General features: G+C 29.9%; 3 protein-coding genes across 3 annotated transcripts; 2 read left to right on the top strand and 1 right to left on the bottom strand.

Moving 5' to 3' along the window:
- Positions 1–1,446: 1,446 nt before the first annotated feature.
- Cap-D2 (CAP-D2 condensin subunit) lies at positions 1,447–11,815 on the top strand. The gene is made up of 20 exons (XM_018538790.1): positions 1,447–1,561; positions 1,704–1,838; positions 1,973–2,151; positions 2,213–2,352; positions 2,432–2,513; positions 2,678–2,740; positions 2,809–3,042; positions 3,514–3,846; positions 3,910–4,096; positions 4,208–4,524; positions 4,613–5,005; positions 5,546–5,790; positions 5,864–5,984; positions 6,094–6,557; positions 6,632–6,886; positions 7,118–7,390; positions 9,263–9,405; positions 9,477–9,818; positions 10,032–10,157; positions 11,622–11,815. Exons 1-20 carry the CDS (start codon positions 1,447–1,449, stop codon positions 11,756–11,758), a joined length of 4,284 nt encoding a protein of 1,427 aa, XP_018394292.1. The 3' UTR covers positions 11,759–11,815.
- Positions 11,816–12,279: 464 nt separating this feature from the next.
- On the top strand, positions 12,280–13,825 carry ND-30 (NADH:ubiquinone oxidoreductase core subunit S3). Its single transcript, XM_018538822.1, has 5 exons — positions 12,280–12,426; positions 12,500–12,580; positions 12,755–13,002; positions 13,126–13,371; positions 13,591–13,825. Exons 1-5 carry the CDS (start codon positions 12,363–12,365, stop codon positions 13,741–13,743), a joined length of 792 nt encoding a protein of 263 aa, XP_018394324.1. The 5' UTR covers positions 12,280–12,362; the 3' UTR covers positions 13,744–13,825.
- A 1,073-nt stretch (positions 13,826–14,898) lies between these two features.
- Positions 14,899–19,306, bottom strand: LOC108773071 (jerky protein homolog-like). The gene is made up of 8 exons (XM_018538789.1): positions 19,116–19,306; positions 18,818–18,925; positions 18,386–18,493; positions 17,454–18,204; positions 16,568–17,323; positions 16,108–16,413; positions 15,760–16,021; positions 14,899–14,902 (listed from the first exon to the last, which is right to left on the bottom strand). The coding sequence occupies exons 1-8, from the start codon at positions 19,116–19,118 to the stop codon at positions 14,899–14,901; spliced, it is 2,298 nt and encodes a 765-aa protein (XP_018394291.1). The 5' UTR covers positions 19,119–19,306.
- Positions 19,307–19,910: the final 604 nt, after the last annotated feature.

Genomic DNA, 19,910 nt, shown 5'->3' with positions numbered 1-19,910 from the left:
ATGGCGAATTCGATTGGATGCACTAGTGCGCACTAGTGCGCACTGAGTGCACCTGAGTTCATTTGTTTTCCTTTTCTCTTCAGGAGAAGGGAAAGGGAAAAAAGATGAACTGGTGCAATCACCCTGCACTGGTGCATCCCAATCGAATTCGCCATAAGATTAATAAGAACTGACTATGAATACCGGCCCCTAGATATCAGAACCGATGTTCCGCGTCCTGATTGGCGTGACTGTCAACCAATCATGACATTCATTCATTGGTATTAAAAATGGCTGACTAATAAACGATTGGTCGCGTTCAGCGGACTCAACAGTTGAGTGAGTGCTCGCTATTATTGGTGTATTCTTCTAGATTATTCAATCAAATTTTAAATCTAGAAGAATACACCAATAACAAAGAGCGCTCACTCAACTGTTGAGTCTGCTGAACGTAGCCATTTTTTAATTGGTCAATCAACGAGCAATGGCTGCGTTCAGCAGAGAAAGCAGCTTTGCAACTGTTGTAAAATTCTTGAATATGATTGGCTTAGGGTCTACGCACAATAGGAGAAATATTAGGAACAGTTATTAAATATAAGAATTTTAACATGTCAGAAAGCGCACATTCCACAGTACACAGTTCTGATAGATTAAAATTCTTATATTTAATATCTGTTCCTAATATTTCTCCTATTGTGCGCAACCTTATACATTTAGATCTTATGAGGAAGTAAGAGCAAGACCAATCATATTAAAGAATTTTGCAACAAGCAAAGCTGCTTTCTCTGCTGAACGCAGCCAATGGTCGCGTTCAGCGGACTCAACAGTTGAGTGAGCGCTCGCTATTATTGGTGTATTCTTTTAGATCATCCAATCAGAATTTTTAATCTAGAAGAATGCACCAATAATAGCGAGCGTTCACTCAACTGTTGAGTCCGCTGAACGCGCCCATTGACCTGGTTTACATCGTGCACTTGATACGCGTACTAACTAGTTACTTTCTATTAAATTATCTTAATTTCAGCAATGTATTTAAAGAATGATGTATAAAATTGATACAATACGCATCAAAATGTTTAACTAAATACGTTTATTGTGTATACATTTACATATATCGCTGAAATTAAGATAATTTAATAGAAAGTAACCAGTTAGTACGCGTATCAAGTGCACGATGTAAACCAGGCCAGTGGTGGCAACGTTGTCGCGTTCTGTGAAATACAAACGCTATTTTCCGTTAGTGGCGTTGGTTAGCTTTGTTTAAAATCGCTTAAGTTTTGTTTCGATTTAGAAATTTCAAAAGTTAATTCAAAAAGAGAATCAAAGAAAATGTTTAGTTGGAGTGGAGTGTATAAATAACAAATTAGAAAAAATATAATTTTTAGATATTTGACAAAAATATTATAGAGCGGTATAAAGAAGCTTATTAACAGTGCTTTTTGTTGATTGTTTCGACATTACGTGAAAATGGTGAAAAAATTTGTGATTCCTTTAGTAAAAGACGAGCTTTTAACGTCACATGCTGGGCAATATTTTGTTGAAGAGATTACTCCTTTGCGAGCGCTATCACAAGCTTTAGATGGTATTAAATTTAATATTATATTAAATTTATCATAATTAATAAATTATTGTAAATATATCATTGTATGTTATTGGTATGTATAAATAATTAGAATAATAATTGTATTAAGTTAGTTTAAAACCTACTTTAATTTGTATTACAGCTACACGATCAGTATTGCAAGCAAATGGTGCACATTTTATTTTGAATCATTTTGATATATTTTTTTCTGTCATTATTCATGGCAGTAAAGTGGAACCTCAGATCTGTCTACGTTATTTCACTAGAATTCACAAGGGTAATATTCTTTGGAAGATGTTTTATTTTTATATTAAAGATAGTGACATTGTGTTTTTATGGATAGATATCATTATATGATTGATCAAAATAGAATAATTATTTTACATAGATTTAAACATATGTGATTTTCAGCTGTAGAGATACTTGTGGATGATCTGGAAAAAATATTTGATCATGACAAAGATATTACAGAGGAAGAAGACAGGGAAATATATTTATGCATTAACAATATGTTGGCATATTTATTTTCCTGGTTTATTTGTCATATAGAGGAACATATAAGGAATATAAATGAGAGCAATATTGGAAAGGTATGAAACTGACAGAATATGTTAAAGTTATATGGATAAAAATATGAATGTTTCTTTATAGCGTAAGAAAGCCACGAAGTCGGATATCGAAGAGGAATGGGAGCAATCTAGGCAGAAAGCATTGGAACTTCTGTTTCGGTGGCTACAGATCCCATTGCATAAAATGTGGAGACCACCTATTGTTGATAATTCATTTGTCATGTAAATTATACAGTGCTAAGTTATTAAGTTTATTTCAAGTTAATTCTAAAATAATGTGTTATAATTATAATATTTGCAGGACTTTAGCACAGATATGTTATAAGATATTAGAACAGAGTAGGGATGCAAAGCAAAAATACATAAGAGAAACTATATTTGAGGTATTACTATTTATGTTTGCATGTCCTTTATATAAATGTAATACTAATGCTGGTCAATTAATTACTTATTTTAAGTATTATAAGTATTGTCAATAGTACTTTTATATATGAATCTTACATTGTATTGTATCTTATATTCAATGGCTATATATTTTTTGTTACAGATTCTAGGAACTTTGATTAAAAAGTACAATCATGGAATAACTTGTGTTGTGAGAATTGTTCAGGTACTTATCTGAATAAATATTTGTAATTTATATTTATACAAAACATACTTATGTGCGTAATGTTACAGTTAGTAAGATTGTATGACTCACTGGCAGTACCAATAGCCACTGGCGTAGTACATATGGTTACTGAATGCAGCTGCAATGGTTTGATAAAAGAAGTGATGAATGAGATAGGCCAAAGCGAAATTAATGAGACAGATAACCGCAACACATCTATGTTTCTGGAGAATATTGCAATTTCGCAGCCTAATCTCATAATTCCAATCCTTGATGATATCACAGATTATTTGTCAAGTGAGGTATGTTTTCATTATAATTCTCATGCTACTGATTGAATAAAAGATCATTTACACTGACTAAGCTGTTAATTTTTATGCTATGAGCTATAAGAAATTGATCAGTTACAATACTCATAATGGAATATAAGTAGAATGAAATTAATTATTCTCCTTATATTTGACTGTAAATGGTCAATTTCATGTAGCTTTACAGTACAATTCTTAATTCTTTAGAGTTTTAGCATAAAAATGACTATAACTGAGTTGTGAAACATGAGTCATAGTCATAAGTCAATACACAATGTTTTAGCATAAAAATGACTATAACTGAGTTGTGAAACATGAGTCATAGTCATAAGTCAATACACAATGTTTTGATCAGCCTATAAATGTGACTCTGTTATGGCCATCTTTATTTTTAGGCCTTTATTGTTTATACAGTAAAATATTAAATTATGTGCTTATTGAAACTTTATTGAATTCTTTTAATAGTTTTATACAATGAGAAACTGTGTAATTGGAATCTTGGGTGCTGTGGTGCAAAAAGCACTGACTGGTGAGGATCTAACAGGTGAACAGAAAGACCAACGTGACGAATGTCTGGATAATTTGGAAGAGCATATGTTAGATTGCAATGCTTATGTGAGATCAAAAGTGCTTCAGATTTGGCAACATTTATGTTGTGAAGGCGCTGTGCCATTAGCAAGACATGGGAAGCTTTTAGCCAGCACCGCATTACGATTAGAAGATAAGAGCGCAAATGTTCGCAAACAGGCTCTTCAATTGCTGCGTACTCTGTTGCAAAGTAATCCTTTTGCAGGCAAGGTATGTAAATATGTAAATTAACTATTTTTTTTAATGATTAAACTAACCTGTATACCTGTGCAGTTAAATTGCGTTGAACTCTCAAATTCACTCGATAAAGAGATGACAAAATTACAAGAATTACAAACCAATATCGTGAGTACTAGTGGACGTGGTAACAAACAAAGATTCGAGCTTTGGACCGTTTTACAATCAGATATAAAGGCAGCAATAAAGAATATTCTGAACACTAATAAGGAACATACAGATAGTGCGTATTATAAATTTATATTATATTTCTTGTCAATACATTATTTAATTGCTTATTTATTAATTTGCTTGCAAAATACTTTACAAGATTAATTGTATGAATTTTTTGTAGATGTAAAACAGATGGATATCGATCCAAATCATGCGTTCGAGCATGTGAGACAATTATTATTAAACCGACAAGTCACTGAAGCGGTAACATATCTGTGGAATACATGTATGACATTAGAACAAGTTTCTGGAATGGAAAATTTTTCTACTGCAGCGAAAGAGGAATTTTTACTTTCTTTTTTATTGAAGATTTTCATAGAGTCAGAAAATAAATCGTCAAATGATGAAAATGCTAATAACGACGCGCAAAATTCAGAACAAGACAACAACAATAAAGAAGAATTAAGATTACGAAAGCGCGTTATAAATTATTTAAAAGTATGAGACATATAAAATTGAACATTGCGATCCTTTTGAACCGTTTTATTGTATATTTGTACGTGTTATATATATTTTTTTGCTGCAGAATTGTCTGAAATTTGCAACAGAGTTGGAAAAGGCAATACCAATGGCAGAAAAATTGTTATTTTCTACATGTGCTGGAGACGCCGTTGAATCATGCACATTTTTGGGAACTGCTTTTCAATTCGGAGTAACCGGTGCGGCCAACTCTATGCGTGAGGCTCTATTTCAAGTATTCCATCGCGATCAGTCTGTGCGTAATAATGTGGCCGTAGTGTACAAAGAGATCTACCTTGATATGAATAATGATAAACGATCAACCCGTCAAATAGCCGTTGCTCGTGCGAATCGTCTGATCGAATTGATGAAGGAATTAAAGCCTGGACAAAGTGTGGCTTTGACTCTACTGATTGTGACGTGGTACGAAAACGGAGATTTAAACAGTGAATTGCTACAAGTAAGTATATTTAATAATTGAAATATGGATATCAAAGATAATTATCCATTCTATTCATTTTAGATTCCTTCCTCCACATAATGTTTAAACTTTTCAATCAATTTTATATAAAACCGAAATATACTCAGGATAGTCCATTTTAATCAACAATTTTCCTCAAAATTATTAATAATTTTAAGATATGTTTTAGATAAAAGTGGAGTTTTAAGTGGGGTTTATTTAGTCACGATTTTTTTTTAGATGAGCTTTTTATCGTGACCAAAATATATCCCTCTTGAAACTGTTCTACCTTCATTTGAAACATTTTTTTGTATTATTAGTAATTTCGAAGGAAAATAGACTGCATTGAATTTAAAATGGATTCCCTTGAATAAAATAAAATTTGAGATCAAACCTGTCGATTATGCATCGATTACTCTTTTACATAATATATTTAAATATTTAATACTAAATTGAATTTTGTTTAACGTTAAGTTATAAATATTTTGAGTATTTTGAAGACGAAGTGACAATGTAATCTAATGAATACTGTACATGTAGGTATTATGGGAAAAATTCTCTATGAAATATCCAGATACTTCACCAATAGATAGCAGAACCGCGTTAATGGTAATAACGATGATAGCTCAGGCAAAATCTAATATAGCGTCTGATAATCTGGATGTGTTAATGAAGATAGGATTAGGTTCACGCGCAAAAGATGACCTTCTTTTAGCACGAGATACTTGCAGAATGTTGTTAAAAATTAAACAAAATAGCAATGATGTTGAAAAGCCACCTTTGAGGTAAGCCTCTAAAGATAAAAATAATTTGAAGCTTTTAAGAAATTGTTAATAAAAAACATATTTTATCACATAGGTATCCTAATAATCATGACATGTTTAAAGAGATCCTGACGTTATTAATAGATTTTTTTACTAGTACAGAAGAAAATGCTTACATTTCTTTCGCGACGGATGCAATTAATGCTATATATCATGTAAGTAGAATTATTGTACGTTAATTAAATACGCATGTTTTTAGTGCCAAAACACTACCATTTTACTAATGTATTTAGAGTATCACGCTGAGAAAGTTTTACTTTGCAGTTGGCGAATCAACCGGATAAGTTGATGAAGGAATTATTATTGAGTATCATCGAAAAGGGTCAATTTATGAATAAAGAAACAAATGAAATATCCGATATATCGAGTACTGTTCTCTCTAAATTACTTTACGTAATCGGACACGTTGCCATCAAACAGTTAGTTCACCTGGATGTATCCATTTATAAGGAACTGAAGCGTAGAAATACGCTACGAGAAATGCAGGGTAAAAAAAAGAAACGAATAACGAAAAATTCGACACCTGATATAAGATCTAAGTCGTTGAACATGTCAATTTTGTCGAATTCGTCGCAACGAGTCTTTCGAAATAAAGAAGGCTCGATAATTGGTGAGGATAACGGAGAAGAAGCATTAGAGGGTGCAGTAGATGATGCTGAGGCGGAATTTGTGAATGATGCACTCGAACATGAAATCGTTACTGGGGATGGCTTGCTCGCCAAATTTGTGTACGTATTGAGAATTGCAAGAATGACATTCGATTATTAGATATTAAAATTAATATATGCACAATTACTTACAGTCCACTAGTATTGGATGTGTGCCAATATCCTGATAAATATAACAACGAGAATGTGCAAGCAGCAGGTTCATACGCGCTCAGCAAAATGATGACAGTCAGTTCTGAATTTTGCGAACAATATTTGAGACTCCTAATCACCATATTGGAACGATCGCCATATCCCGGGATTCGATCGAATATGCTGATCGGATTAAGTGATCTTGCTACTAAATTTCCCAATCAAGTGGAACCATGGTCGAAACACATCTATGGCAGGTAAGTTGGTTTTTGTACACCAATTTTTAGCATTTAAAATAAAAATTTTGTTTATATTAATGATCAAATTGTGTGCGTGCGTACGTGCGTGCGTCATTAAAAAAATACTTTTAAAAATTATTAATTTTTTTATAGCTTTTGTTTATACAATAGTTTGTTTTATTTCGTATAAAACAGCAAAAAATTTGAGAGAGTAAGATGATATTATTATGTCAATATTTGTCTTTATAGACTTCGAGATGAGGATGTAAACGTACGTAGAACATGCGTTCGTATGTTATCGAACTTGATAATGAGAGAAATGATACGCGTAAAGGGACAAGTTTCGGAATTAGCTCTATGTGTCATTGATGAAGATGAACAGATACGTCGGGATACGAAAGAATTCTTCAGTCAACTTGCTCAAAAAGGCAATGGTCTATACAATATAGTGCCTGATATATTATCACGCTTAGCAGATCCTCAGTTGGATCTCGAGGAGAAACATTTCCAGGAAACCATTAAGTAAGTATTATATTTAATTTTATATATATATATATACTAAAGTATATATAGCAGCAAGAAATCTAAACGGTTTATAAATATTGTTATAATTTACAGATATTTAATTCATATATTAATACAAAGGCAGACGTTTCGACTCCGATCGGGTCATTTTCAATGATACAATTATTGTACTTAAAATTAAATTAACATTCTTTCTATACAATCTTCCTATTGTTGAAATCGTAGAAACAATGCGTTAAGTTTGAAAATTTATATTGTTTGTGTCTTATTATTGATTCTAATAAAAAGTATATAAGTAAAAATTAAGATAGAAAAATGTATTGGTTAAAAAAGAAAGATTCAATAATTAAGAAATCTCACATTAAGCCTATTTCCTATGTATGTACTAATAACGAATCAGGAAATAATATTATTAAAGAAGTTATTGATAATGATACTTGTCGCTCTTTGGAAAAGATACATATTTCGGCGGACAAATTTGGGGATTCTTTTCCATTAAATTCAACAAATAATAAATGGTTTATTAATTTGAGTAATATAGACGTACCGGTAGAAGTTCAATATTTATTACAGTTAGGAGAAAGGTTTGGTCTTCCCATAAATAAAAATAATCTAGAATACGCATTTATAGAGTTTGTTAAAAATATTGAGAATAACATTAACAAACCGTCCTAACAATATAATTAATTTTGTCAGAAATAACGCTGTTCCAATATTAGAAAGATTTCATAATGAGTTCCCAAGAATTGATTCAAATAGTAAAATGATTTTTGAGTGGATAAAATCTACAAAAAAGTTTTCTAAAGATCATCCTGAAATTCCTGAAGTATTTTTTTCCAGAGCAGACAAGGGTAACGTTACAGTCGTTCTAAATAAAGTTGATTACAGAAACAAGGTAGAATTAATGCTCTCAGATATTAATACAGATATTAAGAGCATATGGGTTAACTAAGATCCACAAGGTTAACTATTCTATGAGAATTATAGTTTCTTCAATTAATAGTCCGTTATATTATTTATCACTATTTATATTTAGTATTTACACAATATTATTAGATAATAATTCCACACAAGAAGCTCGAAGTTTTATAAAAAATAGTATTGATTTGCGATGCTAGTTATGTTGGGCAAACTAAGAGACAATTAAAAACTAGATTACAAGAACATGTCTCAAAAGATATTAATAAAACATCAAAATCCCCTTCTGTAATAACCGAACATAGATTAAAATTAAATCATAATTTTAAGTGGGATAAGGTCGAAATCTTAGATATAGAACCTTCTTACAAAAAAAAATTAATATCTGACTTGAGATGGTTCATATTAAAAAACAGACACACGTGCGCGCGCGCGCGGTATAAACAGACAAAATGACACAGAGTCATTGCCCGAAATGTACACCAATATGATACATTCCCTATCCTCGTCTTAAATTCGTCTTGTTATTGTTTTCCTCTTTTTTAGACTTAGAAGAATTTTACACATGGACATATCATATTTTTTATTTTATTGTTGACAAGGTAAATAAGACTTTTATATTTGTATTTGAAATTTAAACTATGTTAATTTTTACTTATATACTTTTTATTAGGATCAATAATAAGACACAAACAATATGAATTTTCAAACTTAACGCATTGTTTCTACGATTTCAACAATAGGAAGATTATATAGAAAGAAAGTTAATTTAATTTTAAGTACAATAATTGTATCATTGAAAATGACCCGATCGAAGTCGAAACGTCTGCCTTTGTATTAATATATGAATTAAATAATTCGTTAAATTAATTTGGCTCTGTGTCCTATTTATATTTTTAAATTGTTTTATATATATTGAGCCTTCTTATTATTACTTATTTTGATTTACAGGTATATTCTTGGCCTAATGCAGAAGGAGAAGCAAATCGATACAATAATTGACAAGATTTGTGCTAGATTTAAATTAGCTGCCACAGAGAGACAGTGGCGTGATCTTTCTTATTGCCTTTCGCTTTTACAATTCAGTGGAAAGAGTAAGTGAGATAATTATGTTTAATAACACAATTTATCAAAAGAAAATAATCATGTTTTATCTTTCTTGAAGGTATACGACGTCTGATCGAAAGTTTACCATTATTAAAAGAGAAAATTCATTATAAACCAGTATTAACGGCTTTACGAAGTATAATCGAGCAAACAAAGAAAAAGGCGGATGCGAAAGCAGTTTGTGTAGAATTGGAAGAGAAAATACAGGAACTTGTGGAGGCTAAAGATAACGAAATGACAGATGACGAGATAACAGACAGTCGTTTAATGCCACCACCATCTGGTGTGCCAAGGAACAAGAAAAATATTCGTCGAAGCAGATGTAAAAGTACGAGCGATGAAGACGAAGATAGCTCCGATGACTCTGAAGAAGATATAGATAATATACCCATTATAAAATGTAAGTTTAAAATTAATCTCGTTTTTTTTATACATTGTATGTTAAAAGAATATATGTATGACTCAATATTACATTAAATAGGAATACACAATAGAGATGATTTAGATCATAGAGTTAAATATCTCAATAAACGTTTGTGTAATAATTGTATATATGTGTATTCAAAATGTACACACTGATATCTAAAAAAAAAATTTAATACTTATTTCACAGCAAAAAATAATTCAGAAAAATCAACCAATAAAGAAAATATTTCTCATGCAAAATCAATTAAGGATAGTGGTGAAGATAATTCTGATGTCAGTAGAGACTCAGTTACCTCGATATCTGTCAAACACGGTATTGGTTTTTTAACTTAAATTGAATTGAAATTTATTGTAATTAAGTAATTAATAGAATGAATAATTTTTGGTATTTATAGTTGGCTTTTAGAATGAATAGTAGTATTTGTTTGAATATGTGTAGACATAAGAAATTTTTATTTACATTTGTGTGTGTGCGTGTGCGTGTGTGTGTATGTGTAAGAATATCTTAAATAAAAATTACATTTAAGATATTCTTACATATTCACTATATGTATGTTAAAAATTATTTTTACTTAATATCTATTATATATGTAATTTGTTTATTATAATCAATTAAAACTGACTCTATAATCAACAATTAATACAATGAAAAAATGGGCTTAGGAGGAATCAAGGCTTAGGAGAATTAAAATATTAAACACATTCTTGCTGTACTCAAACCAGTTCCTAGACTGTCAAAGTAATACAAATTTACTTTTAAATAGAGTACGTTAACATAATATGATAATTCGACATAAAAATATTATGTTGGACACATTGTGTTAACGTATACTATTTAAAAGTGAATTTTTATCACTTTGACGGTTTTATATTGAGATTAAAATTTGTTGTTAATAACCAAATTACTGCAGTAATGGAGTTTAAGAGATATACAATCCTTCCCATCTGATCTGGGAACTGGTTTGAGTATAACAAGGATGTGTTTAATATCTTGGTTCCTCCGATACTATAACAAAATAGACTTAGAGCTGATTGTTTCATCTTTTTGGTAAAGTTTACTTGTTAGATAAGTAGCAAGATTACCCAATCATGTGCGCGGATTGCCAGATTCACCTAACAGGTAAAGTTTACTGAAAGATGGAACAATCAGTCCTTAAGATAACAAAGATGCAACAATACATCAAATAAAATCCCTGGTAATAGCAGCAGCTCACCATTCTTTTTGCGCTGAAAATGGCTTGAACTTGAGTCGAAACGTATGGTTTTTTTATGTCGGATGATTAACAATATATAATTAAAGTTGTCTTACAATATATACTTGTGCACTTTATTCCACGCTGATTTCTCCTAAGCCCATTTTTTCACATTTATTATTTATATATTATAACATTCTAGAATTTTTCCAAATAGTAAATTCTAAATAGTAAAAGAATAATATAATATGTAAATTACACATATGATAGATATTGAGTAAAAATAATTTTTAATTCATATCATATATAAGTTAATATCAAACAATGTATGAAACATTTTTGAAATTATTATAAATTATTACATAAAGTTGTAACTCTCAGTTTCTATTAATTACAATTATATGTAATTTTGTTATATTTTAATATAATATATATGTTATATTGAACATATATATTATATTGAACACTTTACAAGAACTGATCTGATTGACAATGGGGATAATGTATTCATTATTTGTTTGGGTGCAAAATATCAGAAGTAATAGAGAATAATAATAATACAAATTTATTTTACTTTCTTATAGGTAAAAGAAGAGAACATACAAAGGAAGACGCAAAAATGCTTAGTAATGTTAACATATCGCCGTCTCCAAAACGAACTAGAATGAATAAATCGTTACGGGAAACTCCAACAAGGAGTTCACTTCGATTACGCAAATGATTTACTTGTATTGTAAAATTAAAATATAAAGTTTTTAAACAAATATAATTTTATATAATAAACAAATATAATTTTATGAATCGACATATGTAGTAACAGTAGTACAATAAGGAATTATGTTACAAAGTGAGTATTAAATTTGTTGTATACATTAAATATAAACAATATTAAAAATGTCGATATTTGATGCTTTTTTTACTGTATATATATCTAGACTTAGTAAAAAGTAAAAAAATTGATGTAAATTAATGTAGGAAGATATGATTTTTATTATAAATAAGATAATTCCTATATTTATTACTAAAAATATGTAAAACAACATAATAGAATAAATTTGAATAGAAACATTAAAAAATAAAAACTTAAACGCTAATTTTATACAAAATAGTTATATTAATCTTATTTATTATTTAAAAAAAAGTATTGTATTATTGTTGGATATGTGTGTGTTAATTAGTATAAGTGTCGGTAATGTCGGTGTTAGTTAATTCGTCAATGTAGTTGCTGTTGGTCCGATTGGTCATTGGCGGTTATGAAAGTGCAGCATGTACACATATAACGTTAGTGTGTATTCGTAATCGTATTTAAGATATTCTTTTGGAAAATGACATCGATATTGAAAAACTGTTGGAGATTATCGCGAAGTTTACCATTTGCTACGCCAAAATGTAATGGAGTGTTAATTATAGGAATAATTTTTGTATTGAATTATGTAATAACATACGTTTTCGTATTTGACAGGTTATGGTGGCATTTCTCCATCCTTGATAAGATACAATACTACGACTATCAGCGAGAAGACCGAGAAAGCTGAATCTCGTCGTATGTACAATTTATTTATTTAACTTAATATTCAAAAATAAGCTATTACAATTTTTCTACATTTGATAGAGATTATTGATTTTTTATTTTTGTTAGCAAAAAAATAATTCTGAAATATCTATATATATGCAAAGTATTTAACAAAATTATTAGCTTATTCAAATATTTTCACAGCTACGATACGAAAACCCAGTCATGTTGACGTTGACTGCCTGATAGACTTTGGTCGTTATATCAACCAATGTCTACCTAAATACATACAACAAGTACAGCTGACTGCTGGTGACGAGTTGGAAGTGTTAATTGCTCCTGATGGCATCATCCCAACGTTTACATTTCTAAAAGATCATCATAATACACAGTTTGTTAATCTATCAGATATTACTGCTCTAGATGTACCCAGTAGACAATATAGATTTGAGGTAAATTTACTTTATATGTGAAGAAACCTGAGTACTTTATATTAGTTTATATTAAATATACAGTTACAAATAGACAATGAAATTTTATAAATAAAGTATTATATTGTATTGATTATTACATAGCTTGTCTACAATCTACTATCATTGCGATATAATTCACGTATCAGAGTGAAAACATATACTGATGAGTTGACGCCAGTTGATTCCATCTACAGTATATTCCAAGCTGCTGATTGGTATGAACGAGAGGTATGGGATATGTTTGGTGTATTCTTCTCAAATCATCCAGATCTTCGTAGGATTCTTACAGATTATGGTTTTGAAGGACATCCATTGAGAAAAGATTTTCCACTCAGTGGCTATGTTGAGGTAATTATTTAACAAACATTTGTATATCATTGTTTTTAACATAGTATTAAATTGTTTACATTTTAATGAATTTAACAATTTTTGCCTTAAATTATAATTGTCAAATTTTATTAAAAGAATAATGTCTTCAAATATATCTAAGAATGATAAATTATAAAATATTAAATTTTGTATTGTTCTTATATTTATTGTCCTAATAGTCAATGATTTATATTTTAGGTTCGTTACGACGACGAATATAAAAGAATAGTGATTGAACCATTAGAATTGACGCAAGAATTTCGTAAATTTGAACTAGCCGCCCCGTGGGAACAGTTTCCTAATTTCCGGGATGCTCCAGCAATTGCTGAACCTATCTCGAAGGAAAAATAAATGCTTTCATTTAGATTATAGTCACTTAGGTCATAATTCAGACAAGCAAGTATGTATATATAAATATATCGATAAAGTAAAATATATGATAAATAAAAATTTAAAAAATAAAAAATAATAAATGATTGAGATAAGGCTCAATATGTATTAAACAACTAATACAACTAATATAGGAGGTAAGGGCAAGAGCCAATAATTCCGTTAAAACCTTTTTAAATTAATCTAATATATATTGCGAAGAATATCACATAATTATGGCGTTTCGTCCCAACTTCCACTACTGGACTCATCAGTAAGGCATTGTAGTGAAAGCCTACCTTAAACGCTTGTTTAAGTTATTAAATCGAGATTCTATATATACAGATATACGCGTATCAAAGCACTTGCGAGAATTTTCGCGAATATCTATAGACCTCTGATGGCGGGTCGACGTAGTAATATTCTTCGCAATATTTATTTTAAAGTAATATATGTAATTCCCCTCCCACCCCCCTCCTTTATCAACTTGCGCGCCGAACATTCGTCGGTCTTAAAACGCAACTATATCTGAAAATTCCCCCCAAATTGCACGCCGAACTATCTTCGGTCTTGAAACGCAACTCTAATAATCTGAAATAACTTCCCCTTAATATACTTGTAATTTATAAACGCATTATTTAAAAAATAATAAGGCTCAATATGTATAAAACAATATAAAAATATAACTAGGGCGTAGAGCCAAATTAATTTAACGAATTATTTTAATTCATATATTAATACAACGTCAGACGTTTCGACTCCGATCGGGTCATTTTCAATGATACAATAATTTTACTTAAAATTAAATTAACATTATACAATCTTCATATTGTTGAAATTCATAGATTCCGTGTATAAAATTTGAACATTCGTATTTGTATGTGTTTTTATCTTTGATCCTGATAAAAAAAAGTATAAAAATTAACATTGTTTAAAAATTCAACTACTAAATGTCTTATTAACCCTGTCCAAATTATTAAAATCTAATACAAATATAAAAGTCATATATACCTTGTCAAAAATAAAATAAAAATTTTTGTAATTTGCCATGTGTAAATATCCTCTGCGTCAATTTATTATAAAATATATTTGGAGTAATAAAATAAGATAAGATATAGATAGAATGACACGGAATCATTACCTGAAATGTACACCAATATGATACATTTCCTATCCTCGTCTTAAATGTGTCTTTCCTTGTTATTTTTATTAGTTTATTCTTTGACTTTCTATTCCAACGACATTATCCTATTTAGTTTTATAATGATACGTGTTCAAATTTGACAGCTGCAAAGTATCTTATCTTATTTTATTACTCCAAATATATTTTATAATAAATTGACGCAGAGGATATTTACACATGGACAGATTACAAAAATTTTTATTTTATTTTTGACAAGATATAAGGTAAATGTACCAGTTATTGGACAGTTAAGGAATTATATGACGAAATCATTTATTTAAACTTTAGAAACATTAAAATTTTAGTTTATTACACATGCTTAGTAAGAATGGATGTTTTCTGAAACTAAATCCATTATCAAATATGTTATTTGCGTTTATTATAAATTGTATTTAGTCATAAATATAATATGATTCAAATGTCCTAATTATTGGACAAAAAATGTGACGTTCTCTGTGTCCACAAAAGTATGACTCAATTATTGGATAAATAATAAGCAATTTTTTTATTGTAGAAGAGAATCGCATTTTATTTACTTATCAATCAAGATTGTACAAAAAAGTTTATTGAAATCGTAATTAGTGAAGTTTAATATAAAGTTTTATTTGTAACATATACAAGATGTTTTTTAAATTGGACAGAACAAAAATAAACTTCATATTCTTATGTGTATAATATTTAGTATAACAGTTTTTTAATGTGTAGTAATAACAGTTTTTTAATGAGTCTAATTAATTTGATTATTATTTTTGTTTCTTTTCTTTTTGATAGGAACAGCCTCTTTTTTCATCAGCTTTTTATTTTCTGCAATAAACTTTTTCTTGGCTTTTTCTTCAGCTTTCTCTTTCTGAAGTCGCTTTCTTGTTTCTCTTTTATCCTGTAATTCTTTTTGCTTAAACAACTTTTCTTCTTCCTTATTTCTTTGATATTTATTCCATTCGTCTGATGTCACAACAGAGGGAATTTTATCTATTCTGCGTGTACTTTTAGAAGTCTGTGATTCTATGGGCCATATAAAAATTTCTTTGAAAATTGAGGTTTCTTCATTTTCAATATCTTTTTTTTGTAAATTTCCTTCTAAAAATTACAAAAGGACTTTATATTAATTTCAAATAATATATAAGAAATATATAAATTTGTATTTTTGCATCAGAAACATTTACCTTCATAAATGTTAATAAGGTTCCCCTCATTTTGCGTATCTTGTAACATTGTCGCTTCAGAAGACACTTCAATATTAGGTGGTTCACTTATTGTGTTTTCAATGAGTAAATTTGGAAAGATCTCGTTAGAAGGAGGGATTTCTATTTTCTCGGTATTTTCCTGATTAGTAATAGTGTTAAAGTGGTTTATTTCGTCGTTTGAAGGTAAAATAATTTCGAACAAAACCGATTCAGTTATATCATTTTCCAAATTATCTAATACAATCTCATTGTTTGTCAAAGTATCGTAAAAATCCGTTTTATCTCCTAAATGATAACATTTAATACGTAAAAAATTTCAATATAATAATACAATTCTCTATAAAAGAGAAAAAATTCGCTTAAATAAAATTATCGGCTAATTGTTTCATTTGGAGCCAACATTTATACAATCCATCGTTAGTAATATCAGAAGAAAAACTATGTAATCCTAATTTTTGGCATTCTTTGAAAGAAGATAGAATATCATTTGATAAATTTTTTTCGAAAAAAACAAGATGCTTTTGAAATTCTTTTATTTCATCACTGACGGTATTTTCACTTTCTTCGTCATTATTCGACTTTTGATCAAAATTGATCTTACCTAGTTTATTGTAAGGGACAACGTTGGAATCTTCTTCGTCATTATTCGACTTTTGATCAAAATTGATCTTACCTAGTTTATTGTAAGGGACAACGTTGGAATCTTCTTCGTCATTATTCGACTTTTGATCAAAATTGATCTTACCTAGTTTATTGTAAGGGACAACGTTGGAATCTAATGGAAATAAACCGCACACTCGGAAGGCATTCTTTGCAATAGATTGAAAATTCATGGAATCAGTGGTTTTTTTAAGTAAAGGAGCAAATTCGGATTTTTGAAATTTAACATTGGGATGTAGGAATTTCCAATCATTTACAGCTTTTGACCAATTCTTCTTTAAAGGCCCAAAGAATCCGACGTCTAGTGGTTGAAGAAGATGAGTCGCATTAGGAGGTAATGCGATGACTTCTATGCCCTTATCGCGACAAAATTCTGATAGTGGCATTGTAAGATGTGAGCTATGTCCATCCAAGTATAGAATTATCGGAAATTTGATCTTATTTTTTAACAACCATGGGTAGAACACATTCGTGATGTATTCGTAAAAGCTTTTAGATGTCATCCATCCCTCCTCTGTACATCCAAAGCTCCACTCTGCGAAAATACGTTTTGATTAAAATTTTTCTTAAATAAATGAAAAGTAAAGACTGAATGCAGAGGATACAATAAATGTATTTTAGTTAATTTAATTTAGTAAATTACAATAATAAGAAATGAGGAATACCTTTAGGTATTTTGCTGGAAACTTCAAATGGTATTCTTGAGTACCAATATACAATCATTGGTGGTGGAATAGTTCCAGCAGCATTTACAGTATATAGAACGGTCAAAGTCTCTTTATCACTACCATCTATGACTTTATGCACCATTTTTGATCCTTTTCTAGCGAGAACACGATCTCCACTTGGATGTAAAAAAAAAGCACTTTCGTCACAATTAAATACACGTGATGGATCGACATTGATAAGATTCTTAAGCTCCAAATAATGTTGTATTTCAGTGAACCAAGCTCGAATTTTTCCTTCTGTTGCCTTGTTACGAGCATTGCTTACCCGTTTTTTGCTCATCCGTTTCGAAATTTGAGGATGACGTTTTAAAAAGCTTTCAAACCAGTGCCTTCCTGGTCGATTATCTTTAAATAGAGAATCTTCTTTATTAATATCGAGATAGAGTTTCACATTGTCTAACAGTTGCGTTTTGGTTACAGGACATTTTGCATCGAAACGTTCTAAAATCCACGTTACAATTTTATTTTCATCCTCGATAGGTAAAATTGGTTTTGGCCCTGGTCGTATAATTAGCCCGTCACGATCACCTCGGTTTTTTAAAGATAAAGTACTTTTAGGAATTTTGTACTGTTGTGACACTTTCCTTAAACTTGTGCTACCTTTTTTGATTAATGATAAAGCGTTATCAAGGTCAGTTTGGCTATACCTTTGACGTTTTTTTACATTTTTCTTTTTTACTGTTTCAGCCTTCAAGAAATAAAAATAAAGATTATTACATTTATTGATGTAAATTGAGGTTATGTTGAGGTTAAGTTTTGCAAATTATTCAAAATTATTAGTATACACCAACTAAAATTATATTTTCTTAAGACAAGCAGTATAAAAATATAACTTATATATTGTCATTATTGAACGTCAATTAACTTACCATGCTTTCATTAAGTACATTTTTGATTAATGATAAGGCGTTATTAAGATCAGCTTGTCTATACCTTTGACGTTTTTTTGTTACATTTTTCTTTTTTACTGTGTTAGCCTTCAAGAAATGAAAATAAAGATTATTACATTTATTAATGTAAATTGAGGTTATGTTGAGGTTAAGTTTTGCAAATTATTCAAAATTATTAGTATACATCAACTAAAATTATATTTTCTTAAGACAAGCAGTATAAAAATATGACTTATATTAGCTGCTTTCCAGCTACGACACAAGTAGACACTGTGTAACACAGTGAATCATTGTATTCCTGTTGTTTGCCTACGTTAAACGAGAATGAAATAATTCTCTGTGTTACACAGTGTCTGATTCTGTCCTTGCTGGAAAGCACCCATTGTCATTATTGAACGTCAATTAACTTACCATGCTTTCATTAAGTCCTTTTTTGATTAATGATAAGGCGTTATCAAGGTCAGTTTGGTTATACCTTTGACGTTTTTTTGTTACATTTTTCTTTTTTACTGTTTTAGCCTTCAAGAAATGAAAATAAAGATTATTACATTTATTAATGTAAATTGAGGTTATGTTGAGGTTATGTTGAGGTTAAGTTTTGCAAATTATTCAAAATTATTAGTATACATCAACTAAAATTATATTTTCTTAAGACAAGCAGTATAAAAATATGACTTATATTGTCATTATTGAACGTCAATTAACTTACCATGCTTTCATTAAGTCCTTTGTTGATTTGTTCTTAAATTAACGACATTACAACGTATCGTTCTTTTGACGGTTCAATGACTAGTAGAAACATAAAATAGTGGTGCGCTTGTTTATGGACGATCCCATTATTAGACATTCCTTTTTATTAATTTTAATAAATAATTTGATACTATATTTAATTAAAAACTAATAAGAGAACAGGGCTACGAGCCATAGATTCATTAAAATCTTTAATTTTATTCATTCTAATATATTGCGAAGATTATCACGTAATGTTGGCGTTTCGTCCCGGCTTCCAATATGGACTCATCAGTAAGGTATTGTAATGGAAGCCTACCTTAGACGCCGGTGTAAGTTATTAAATCGAGATTCTATATAAAGACATATACGCGTGTCTCAGCACTTGCGAGAATTTGCGAATATCAATAGACCTTTGATGGCGGGTCGACGTAGTAATATTCTTCGCAATATTTATCTAAAGTACTACATGTATTCCCCTCTCACCCCCCTCACATTACGCGCCGAACAATCGTCGGTCTTAAAACGCAACTCTATCTGAAAAGTCCCCCCAAATTGCGCGCCGAACTATCGTCGGTCTTGAAACGCAACTCCTAATCATCTGAAATAACGTCCCCTTAATCAAATTGTAATTCTAAACGCATCATTTCGCCCGCGTGATTTAAAATTTAAATTGTAATAAGGCTCAATGAATTTAAAACTAATAAGAGAACAGGGCTACGAGCCATAGATTCATTAAAATCTTTAATTTTATTCATTCTAATATATTTAATTA

This window comes from Cyphomyrmex costatus, unplaced genomic scaffold (assembly GCF_001594065.2).
Source record: "Cyphomyrmex costatus isolate MS0001 unplaced genomic scaffold, Ccosl1.0 scaffold199, whole genome shotgun sequence".
NCBI classification, from domain to species: domain Eukaryota; kingdom Metazoa; phylum Arthropoda; class Insecta; order Hymenoptera; family Formicidae; genus Cyphomyrmex; species Cyphomyrmex costatus.
This window is presented reverse-complemented; position numbering and strand designations above follow the sequence as displayed.